This window comes from Malus domestica, chromosome 12 (assembly GCF_042453785.1).
Source record: "Malus domestica chromosome 12, GDT2T_hap1".
NCBI lineage: Eukaryota > Viridiplantae > Streptophyta > Magnoliopsida > Rosales > Rosaceae > Malus > Malus domestica.
The window spans coordinates 5,215,860-5,227,424 of record NC_091672.1 but is presented as its reverse complement, the minus strand read 5'-3'; the positions used below and the strand labels follow the sequence as shown (position 1 = coordinate 5,227,424).

At 34.0% G+C, this 11,565-nt stretch overlaps 1 protein-coding gene across 1 annotated transcript; it reads left to right on the top strand.

The window, feature by feature from the left end:
- Positions 1–256: 256 nt before the first annotated feature.
- LOC103449604 (probable E3 ubiquitin-protein ligase BAH1-like 1) lies at positions 257–3,742 on the top strand. Its single transcript, XM_008388936.4, has 6 exons — positions 257–797; positions 1,731–1,975; positions 2,080–2,328; positions 2,411–2,548; positions 3,152–3,210; positions 3,291–3,742. The coding sequence occupies exons 1-6, from the start codon at positions 590–592 to the stop codon at positions 3,391–3,393; spliced, it is 1,002 nt and encodes a 333-aa protein (XP_008387158.1). The 5' UTR covers positions 257–589; the 3' UTR covers positions 3,394–3,742.
- The last annotated feature ends 7,823 nt before the right edge of the window (positions 3,743–11,565 follow it).

Genomic DNA, 11,565 nt, shown 5'->3' with positions numbered 1-11,565 from the left:
GCATCATCCGCATGGTCGTTAACCCCATAATAAAAGCACATGCTATAATACGATAGTATACACTGTATAACTTTTTATCTTTTTTTTTTTTTGACAAGGAGATATTGATTTGTACTCGTCAACTATCAACGACTTGGTCTACCTGTTCCACCTAAGTTGATTCCTAAAATTACTGCAAGTATATGCATCATCAAGTATCGACGAATATGTCTTCCCCGTTTCGCCTTAAACGTATGTACTCTCTGTATGTGTTTTTGTTTTTGTTATTTTTTTAAATAACTCCCTAAAAAAGCGCGGGTCTTTTCCGGTTTAAACTCGCTTCGACTTCCGCGTGCTCCGTCGCCCACCACCACTAATTTTCCTTTATAAACCGCAGTTCGTTTCCCGAGAAAATTGAGAAGGAAAAGAGAATCGAGAAGGAAAAGAGAATCGAGCCTTCGGAGCTCGGTTCGGAAAACCTTCTCCCGCCACCACCTCCTCCTTCTCCTCACTCTCACCTCACGCCAAATCCTTCAAATTTTCATTTTCCTCCTGCTAATTCTAGGGTTTCAGAAGCCGGACTGATTTGAATTTGATTAATTGGGAAAATATGAAATTTGGAGACACTTACACCGAGTTTTTGCACAAGGAAAAGATACGATTGTCGGAGAATTGCTCGCATGTCGAGTACAAGCGGCTGAAGAATGTCCTCAAGACTTGTCAGAGTTGTAAGGCATTGCAGGAATCTTCAGCTACGGAAGGACAAGAAGGCGCTTCTAACCAAAATCAGCAATTGTGCCAATGCCAATCTTGCACTTGTAAGAATTGATTACCCAATAATTTGATTTCATTTAAAGGAAAATTAACTAAAATAGTTCGAAAACTTTGAGTTTTAATTAAAAAGAAAAAAATGTGTTGTAAATGAATAGTAATAAGAGTAATTTTTAGAGTAAAAATGTTATTTTCGTTAAAAATGAACCGGAGTGTATCGTTAAAACTCTCTTAATTTAATTTGCCTATTTTCATTTGGGTTTCTGGTTCTGTTTGAATTAAGCTCGTTAACAATTGGGTTTTTGTTTAATTACTGTATGGTTCGATTAGGGAGTTTTTGCAAATTTAGAACTATTTGGTTGTGTTTAAATCCTGGTAGGGAAACATGGGTTTTGATTTTCGAATCGTCAAGGTTGCAGGGTTTAATATTAAGATCTACCCAATTGCTTTTGTCCAGGTATCTACATTCTGCTCAAAGGGTTTAATATTAAGATCTACCAAATTTATAAACCATGTTGTTTTAGTATTTTAGCCCTTTTTCGGGTTTAGTTTTACTTTGTAGAAGTGAGTGTGCAGGTATATTTAAATAACGAAAGGACCATTTCAGAACTTTCTTAACGAATACGAGATGTTGCCACAACTGTGCCTTCCTACTTTTCTTGTTTCTTAAAAAGGATGTCGACATTTGGGAATTTTTAAAGTGGTGAGATATCATGACTAACATGTTTCTGTGGAATAAGTTTGCTTTATAAGTGGTTCACATAGCTGCAAACAATGAGCATTACTATTTGGTGGTCATCTAAGATTTAAAAGTTCGTTTGTTTGGATTCTTTTAGAGTGACAATTAATCAGTAGTTAGACGTTTGAGGCCTATTTTGTAAGAGATTTGTTATTTTTTCTCGGTGTTAGTATTGTTGCTTACTTTTAAGTTCATAACTAATGTTCGTAGTCTCATCAACTCTCATTTTTCTATGTTGTAGTGTGCGACCAGGCATTTTTCACGGAGTTAATGAAGGAGGTTTCAGAAATAGATATATGCTTTAGTTTGAGAGTCAGACATCTCCTTCATCTCCATGTTGCTACCGGGTTGCAGAGATACTTTCTGCTGTTCCGTCAGTGCTTCATGAATGATCAACAAGCCATGGTAGAAAAAGGGCGGATGTTGATTGAGTATGTTACGATGAACGCAATTGCTATCAGAAAAATCCTTAAGAAATATGATAAAGTATGCACGAGACTGGTCAATTATTATTATTTTTTTAATTTGCTAATTTGGTTCATGGTGTTGTGTATCTAACAGTGTTCCTTTGTTTTAATCTTATACTACAGATACATAGCTCCGAAAATGGCAAGCTTTTCAAATCCAAGATGCGGGCTGAACATATTGAGATTTTGCAATCACCTTGGCTTATAGAATTGGGTGCATTTTATTTGAATCTTGATGTATTGGATGGTGACGAGCTTAATGAGGTTTCTGGTCGCTTTTCCTGTGATCTCTCTGGGACACCACCTACAATGACATTGATGCTTCCTGACTCCTTAAAGATGGAATATGATCTAACTTGTGCTGTATGCTTGGTAAGGTCCTTTTCACTTGCATTCTGAAAGAGAACTTGGCTTTTGTACATAAATGTTCTGATGTGTATTTGATGATTCGCAGGAAACTGTTTTCAATCCCTATGCTTTGAGCTGCGGCCACCTGTTCTGCAAGTCCTGTGCGTGCGCAGCTGCTTCTGTGTTTATCTTCCAAGGCCCTAAATCTGCAGCCCCGGATGCAAAGTGCCCAATATGCAGAGAGGTAGATACCTAGTTTTTGAAGAAAATGGTTATAATCATTTGTAGTCCAAGAACCTTTAACTTGTTAATTTTCCGAACCATACAATACAACTTAAAAGTGCTATTGGGCGAAAAGTATGAATCATATTCAGAAATGTGATCACAATGCCGGCAAGATCTAGTGGCCCTAGTCCTTGAATAGTGTTCATCTTGATCATCATATTCTTTTCTGATGTTGTAGTCTCCACTTAGTAGTATATCTTTAGTAAAGGGTGCTTTTAAAAACATGGTTTATAACATAATGCTAAAACTATTGAAGTTCTATCAAATTATATTTTCCAACTTGGCATTTGGGAGGGAACTCTGTCCTTCGGATTCGCATCTTTCACTCGCAGAATCCACTCCAGCCCTAGGGATTATATGTGTGTGAACTTTTTAATAACTATCAGATGATTTATATTGCATTGGACGGGATTCTCACTTAATTTTGATGTTTGGCTTTTCTGCAACTGTAGTTCTCGTTTCCCAAACTTCATTCTCTGCTTATTTAAAATTTGAAAGAAAAGATTGACATTTCGCATCATATATTGTTTGATCTTTAAGTTCGTATCCTCCTCGAATGCAGGCTGGAGTGTATGCTAAAGCAGTGCACATGTTGGAACTAGACCTGCTCCTGAAAACAAGGTGAGAAAATTGAAAACCTTCAATAGTTCTTAACTTTTGATGAAAGAGCTACCTTTTTCTGACTCCTAAAACCCTACCAGGTGCAACAACCATTGGAAAAAGAGGTATAATGCAGAACGCGCAGAGATACTGAAGCAAACTAAGGAGTTCTGGGATACGCAAGCAAAATATGCAGGGTTTTGATTGATCAATTGAGGGGGCACAGGGTCCCATATCTATAATCACGTGATGAGAAATGCAGGAAGACGGTGATATATCCCTGGGGACAGCCAAGAACCTCCTGCGATCTAGCCAATAAAGCGTTTAATGCTGCAAATCCATCGCGTTGGAAAGATCATTGTTTGAAGCTGGTATATTTATATGTATTTGTGTTCATATACCGGCATTTTTCGTTACTTTATTCGTTGACATATTAGGCAAATTAGGTATTAATTATCGTACATAAACATTAATTTTCCAATTAAAATTGTATGGCTCGTGAGCCTGTATTTTTTTTTTTTTGGTAAATTTTACATTCTTGATTTCTGCAGAACTTTTTTTTTGGGTAAAGTTTAAGAGTAAATGTAAAAGAAAGCGAAAAAAATGTTACATTCTGTTTGATGAGTTAACATTAGTTTGGTGATGTATGGGACTACTTGGTGTCTCACACAAGAAATTCAACTAAAATAAAATAACAATAATATTAAGCAAAGAAAATAAAAATAAAAGAACTAATTTAATATATAAAATACTTTTTTTATTACAAATTATATTCATATTTGATGTGTAAAAACCACATTTACATATCATTTTTATTAGCACATTATAATTATTAATAAAAATGTAAGTAATTCTTGAAATAGTAGTTGAAGTGGTTCATCAAAGAAGTACACAATTAGAACTTCTTACAACCTATAAGCACTTCTAATTGAAGCTTCCTCAATATCTGGTATTGAAATTTTTATTATAGGGAGAGAAAAGAAAAGAAAAGAAAAAAGTGAGAGAGGAGGGGATTTGGATGGGAGAGTTTACTCTTTAATTTCTATGTGAGATAAATTTCAAAAATTTCTTAAAAATGAAGAATGCATAAGTTCCAATGTCTCGATTTCACACTTTCCTAATATTGCCTGTATTTTATATATAAGAAGCCTTTAAGGGAAGGGATTCCCATTTTTCAAAAAAAAATAGGGATATCATATTGACCGTTAGATTTGGCTTTAATGAAATCCTGTGATTGAGATTCCGTGGCCTGTAATTTAATCTCAACCACAAAATTTCATTAAAGCCAAATCTAATGGTTAAGAGGGTGTCCCCATTTTTAAAAAAAAATGAGGATCCCTTCCCTTAAGGGGCTTGTATATATATATATATATGTATGTATGTGTGTGTATATATATATATGTATGTATGTGTGTGTATATGTATATGTATGTATGTATGTGTTTGTGTATATATATATGTATGTGTGTGTGTATATATGTATGTATGTGTGTGTATATAAGCTTATATAATAGTTTTTTTTTTTGTTTTTGAATTATGTCATTTGTTGTACTAGTAGTTCTTTTTGTTAACTCTATTAACTTTTCCGTTAAGTTAAGGAATAAAATAGAAATTTCATAAAAAAAAATAAGAAAATGATTTTATTTTTTTAAAAGAAAGACTTGACTCCTCAAAATTGACAAGGAACTCCTTCTTCAAATACCTCGTGATCTATTTACATAATTTCATACTTATATTCGGAACTTCTTAAGGATTGACTAAAGAATCTTAGTTTTAATTGAATTTTTGTAGAGATTATCTTTACATAATGATTTATAATAAGAACAGTTTTGATTATAAGCACAAAATTCTGTGAACAAATCTCTCCTTAACCTTAAGGAGCCAAGCTCTTCTTTTTTTATTTTTTTATAAATAAATCCGATTTTTTTATGTATGAATAGACCACTATACCCTTATATTTAATGGAAAAGATAGATTTGATAAAAGGATCACTCATGCAACGTAGAATTAAGTTGAAGGACACAAGAAACTAATATAAGAGTTTAGGAACAAAAACTAAATATGATATAAAGTTCACGGACCTTAGCTATTACGCATCAAAAAGTACAACTGATTTTTACACAGTTTTCACGTACTCTTGTTATAATTTCTAACCATAGATGAAATATAATCTTTATATATAAAGCCAACAACCTCTTTTGGGATCACAAGCTTCACCAAGTTTTTTTGGACAAAAATGCTCCCAAAACAAAAAATTTCAAAAGCAGCCCAACATAATGCACCAAATAATGTAAGGGTATTTTCATCATTTTAATAATGTTTTTTTAATAATTAAGTTTTTTTGTATATATTTTTTTAATTAGTACCTCACAATAGGCTAGTAATAATGTGATTCAATCAGTTGTTCATTAAATATTATTTTCTCTATTTTTAAATATGTTCAAAACATCTTAAAAGGTATGTAATGCCGATTATAAAAAAGATCTTCTGCACGCACATAATAATGTTATTAAATTAGTTGTCAAATGATTGTTTTTTTTATTTAACAAATGATATTATTTATACTAAGGAGGAGGGGTGGGCTTAGCCTCACAATGGGCTAGCAATAATGTGATTCAAATCAATTGTTTATTAAATATTATTTTCTCTATTCTTAATGTAAATTCAATAGAATGTAAATGGAAATTGAAAGACCGATTTTATTATGTAAATTCAGCTGCTTTGATTGGTTTGTGAAGGGTTTTTTCTAGCATGATCTACTTCAAATATTTGACTGTCCTTTTGTCAATTCACACATATAAGTACATTTAAAACGTGTAAGTCGCGAGTAGCACGCCGTGATTCAAAAAATGCACAAACATGTCCCCAAAACAAAAAATTTCAAAAGCAGCTCAAAATAATGCAAGGGTATTTTCATCATTTTAATAGTGTTTTTTAATAATTAATTCTTTTTGTATAGTTTTTTTTTTTTTTTTTTTATTTTTATAAATTAGTACCTCATAATAAGCTAGCAATAATGTGATTCAATCAGTTATTCATTAAATATTATTTTTTCTATTTTTAAACACGTTCAAAACATCTTAAGAGGCGTATAATGCTGAATATAAAAAAGATCTTTTGCACGAGCATAATAATGTAATTAAATTAGTTGTCTAATGATTTTTTTTTAAACAAACGATATTATCTACACTAAGGGAAAATGGGTGTGCATAGCCTCACAATGAGGTAGCAATAATATGATTCAATCAGTTGTTTATTAAATATTATTTTCAATATTCTTAATGTAAATTCAATAGAATGTAGATGGAAATTGAAAGACTGATTTTATTATGTGAATTCAGCTGTTTTGATTGGTTTGTGAGAGGTTTTTCCTAGCATGATCTAAGATGATTCATTCATTTATTTATATATAAACCCAACAACCCCTTTTGGGGTCACAAGCTTCACCAAAAAGTTTTGGACAAAAATGACCCAAAACAAAAAAATTTCAAAAGCAGCCCAAAATAATGCAAGGGTATTTTCGTCATTTTAACAGTGTCTTTTAAATAATTAATTCTTTTTGTACAATTTTTTTAATTAGTACCTTGCAATAGGTTAGCAATAATGTGATTCAATTAATTGTTCATTAAATATTATTTTGTCTATTTTTAAATACGTTCAAAATATCTTAAGAGGTGTGTAATACTGGTTATAAAAAAATGTTTTTCACATGCGCATAATAATGTAATTAAATTACTATCAAATGATTGTTTTTTTTTTTTGAATAGACAATATTATCTACACTAAGTAGGAGTGGGTGGGTTTAGGCTCACAATGAGCTAGCAATTATGTGATTCAATCAGTTGTTTATTAAATATTATTTTCTCTATTCTTAATGTAAATTCAATAAAATGTAGATGGAAATTGAAAGATTGAATTTATTATGTGAATTCAGCTGCCTTGATTGGTTTGTGATGGGTTTTTTCTAGCATGATCTAAGATTATTCATTTACTTCAAATATTTGACTTTCCTTTTATCAATTCACGCATATAGATACATTTAAAATTTGTAAGTCGCGCGTAGCATGCCGTGATTCAATAAATGTCCAAAAATGACCCCAAAACAAAAAACAAATATCAAAAGCAGCTCAAAATAATGCAAGGGTAATTTCTTCATTTTAATAGTATTTTTTTAATAATTATTTCTTTTTGTACATTTTTTTAATTAGTTCCTCACATAGGTTAGCAATAATGTGATTCAATCAGTTATTAATTAAATATTATTTTCTCTATTTTTAAACACGTTTAAAATATCTTAAGAGACATGTAATGCCGATTATAAAAATAGGTCTTTCGCACACATATAATAATGTGATTAAATTATTTGTCAAAGGATTGTTTTTTTTTTTACAAACGATATTATCTACACGAAGGGAGAGATGGGTGAGCTTAGGCTAATAATGGGTTAACAATAATGTGATTCAATCAATTGTTTATTAAATATTATTTTCTTTGTTCTTAATGTAAATTCAATAGAATGTAGATGGAAATTGAATGACTGATTTTGTTATGTAAATTCAGTTGCTTTGATTGGTTTGTGAGGTGTTTTTTGACACACCCTGGCCTGGAATATCCATAAGGACTCTGAATCGACCTGTGCTGGCTGACATCTGGAAGGTGACGAAGCCATAAAGTGTGATGATGTGGAAAAATATGAATAAATTTGAACCTAAGAGTGACTAAATACCAGAGTGCGCTGGTGAGCGAGAATGAACCCACTTCACATGTGATGTTAGAGCATAGGTAAAGTACAGTAGAGTAAGATATGGACTATACCATCAAAGGTAGTCACTTATTTTGGACTGTGCCAATCATCCTCGTCGATACGGAAGCATAGCCACTAAAACCTGGAGGGCTGGAAAACAGAAAATGTGAGTGGCCTAAAAACAAAGTTTTAATAAAGATCTTCTAAACGTTATAATCCCTCGTTGTAACACCTGTTTAGTTTCCAGAAAATCATATTACGTATAAGGATGAAATCAATTGTATACTATCAGTAAATCCAGAAGTATACCACAATACAACATCTCATCAGCAATATAAATAATCAAGTGCTTAATAATCCATACTAGCACGCAAGTCGGAGTTACCTAATGTGACCTGTATGACTGCACCCATATCTCATCGATCAATGCTAGCACATAAGTTGAAGTCATCTATAGTGACCTATACGACTCACCTATATCTCATCAATCAATGCTAGCACGTAAGTTGAAGTCATTTATATAGCTTATCAACCAATTCCTGCACATGAGTCGGAACCACCTAAAGTGGTATGTGCGACAAGCTGGGTGTAAATAAATACGCTCAAGTGCTACGATCACGTGAAGGCTATGTGAAGTATCGCAAGTTACCTACGAGTCGAAACCACCTAATGTGGTCTGTACGACAAGCTGACACCTACCTTGGATCCAAGGTGAGCATGACGTGTAGGAGGTGAACAATCACGTGAAGGCTATGCCCTGGCCACTAGCGGAGCACTAACACCAGAGTGCAAGATAATGAGCTCTAACTACATCTATTCTAACATGTACGACTCATGGATAACATGTACGACATTGTCGGAGTTGCCTATCATTGTAACATGTACGACAAGGTCGGAGTTGCCTAAAACATACATGTAGTCATGCCATAACTTAATCATTTCAACTAATACCATAAACTCACCTAAACTTACCTAGGTCTCATGTGTTCACCTTTGCACTTTAAAGCATTCAAAATAATTACATATGGATATACCATGATGCAATCTACTACTCAACCATGTAATAGCATTTTCAATTATATACATATATGTATAATATGGCATAAAATGCATACGCTGTAACGCCCTATTCCCGAACTATTTATTTTCGAGAATAATTATCGATGATAAGCCTATTTAGACACTAGTTTAATTAACTATCATCACTTACGTTTTCTTACTTTAATTTTTTGATTCTTCACACATTGATTTATGAATAACATTTAACCACCAAATCATAAGGTTAAATCTCACATTTTCCACCAACCTCCATCACATTGCTCAATTCCTCAAACAAGGTTATTGTCTCAATTATTTAGTCTCATTTATTGTATGGCTGCATCTAATGTCTCGTTAAACTGCTTACGTATCCTAAACAGGGATCAAGCCAATCGTAGTTCACAGTAATTATTAGTAGGTAACATGTATAAATCAATTTAGGAGCGTTTGTGGAACTATCAATTATTATACATATGATAAAAAGGAAAAGACCCACTCACCTAAGGTCTGCACTATAACTCTCAAGCACGAATATCGAGACGTCACGAATGATCGGCGCCTAGAACAATTATCAAATCATATCTCAAAATTCTTATCATATAATACACAATTTACATAAAACACACCTCTACAATTCGATCCGGAAGATCCGCATCACGAATTCCCGATCCATTACTTCCAAAGATCCACATTATACTTCTAGAACATAATACTAAAGTTTCATTACGATTCAACGGTTGGATCTCCACAAATTGGCAATTCAAGTGGCGGTCAACGTTTTATTTTATGAACTTACAAATCCAATTTGGGAAGATTTGTACGTCAGATTTCCAATCCGTAAGTTTCTAATATCCTCAAATATTACATACTATAATGTATTAAAATTTGATAACGATCCAACGGTCGGATCGTCAATTCATGCAAGGATCTCTTGATGGCCAATTAGGTGGTCAACTATGAAACTACATTAAACATAATAATTTCCCTAAACGGATGTCAAATATGGAATCGGGGCTTCAAAATTAGCTTAGGAAGATCAGGTGGCCTGCCGCCACAGTTCGCCGGAAAATTCCACTATTTCTATAAATTCTCAAATGTCACAGAAATGAAGATCTCAAAGAGAGAAACAACTTTCATACCTGCCACGAAGTCCAAACGTGGACGGAAGATGGTCAATTTTGCCCTCAAAGCCAGCGGGTGCCTAAGGATTTCTGGCGTCGATTCATTGTCTACAATGGTCCAATGGGGTCAAGGTTGGTTGGGATTTTCTCCTGGGATGATGGGTTACAAAGCCCAAGTGGTGGCATCGGCCATTGCTTTGCCGATTTGCCGAAAAATTGAAAATAGTGGCTGGACATGGTTTTGACGCGTCGGATTTCGTGGCTTCGCCCGACCACATGTGGTGGTTTATAAAGGTGGTTCTTGGTTGGGTTTTGTAGAGGGGAATGAGAGCTTCAAGATGGTGGTGGTGGTGTCGAAAAACTCCATCGGAGTTGGCTGGAATCGGCCTTAGAAAATGAAAGGTCGCGAAGGTGGTTTTGGGTTGTACACGGGAAAGAGAAGCTGGGAGCTTCTCTCCCTTTCTCTGATTGGCTGCTGTCCTTCTTTCTCCCTTTCTGATTGGTCACTCACTCCTTTATCTAATTGGTCCTTTACTAACACAAGTCTGATTGGGCCACTTTCCCAGAAGGTGGTAATTCAAATAATTTCTAACTAAGCTTTAAATAGCAATTTTCAAACATCCATAACTATATTGTTATAATCCGGACTCGCAAACGGCTTTCACCTATGCGTTCGTACCAACGAGTACTACGAGGATATGCTAAAAGAATAAGTCCAACATCTCTTAAACCGATGGTCAATAGAAGTCAAAATCCTTGCCTTTAGGGTATTTTTGTAAATTCACACTTTTTAAATTAATAAAAATGTAAAATTAGGGACGGGTTGTCACATTTTTTCTAGCATAATCTAAGATTATTCATTTTCTTCAAATATTTGACTTTTCTTTTGTCAATTCATGTATATAAATACATTTAAAACGTGTAAGTCGCGTGTAGCAAAATGTGATTTAAAAAAAAGAGTAGTCTTAGAATTTAGGGTTAATCTCTGTTTACTGCTCTGAAGTTTCGTGGTTTTCAACATTTAGTGCATGAAGTTTTTTTCATCCCAAAGTCATACCTCAAGTCTTAATTTTGGGACAGTTTCATACATCCGTTAAGTTTTCCGTTAGAAATTATGTTAAATGATGACGTGGCGCCTACGTGGACAATAACTGAGTGCCACGTGTCAATATGGGCCCAATTCAATATTAAAAAAAAAAACAAAAACACAAAAAAAAAAAAATCAAAAAACAAAAAAACCCAACCTTCCCTCACCCCCGCACCTTCTCCCTCCATTCTCTCTTCTGCAAATCCCAGCACCTCACCCAAATCCCATCTCCCTTAAACCACCCCTCGAAAAACTCCGACCCATCAGGAAGCGGCGGCAGGACGCGCACGAAGGCTGCGAAGGCTAGGTTGTGGTTGCCGGTAAGGAAGACGTGCTTCTGATTCGGTTTCCTAGAGGGTCAGGCCAAGCCAGGCCAGGTCATTGAT

What these genes read in the sequence shown, in the direction of transcription:
- LOC103449604 (XM_008388936.4), top strand. Translation starts at nt 590, where the DNA reads ATGAAATTTGGAGACACTTACACCGAGTTTTTGCACAAGGAAAAGATA. An exon ending in TAACTTGTGCTGTATGCTTG is followed by an intron (nt 2,329 to 2,410) that starts GTAAGGTCCTTT and finishes GATGATTCGCAG; the next exon opens with GAAACTGTTTTCAATCCCTA. An exon ending in GACCTGCTCCTGAAAACAAG is followed by an intron (nt 3,211 to 3,290) that starts GTGAGAAAATTG and finishes AAACCCTACCAG; the next exon opens with GTGCAACAACCATTGGAAAA.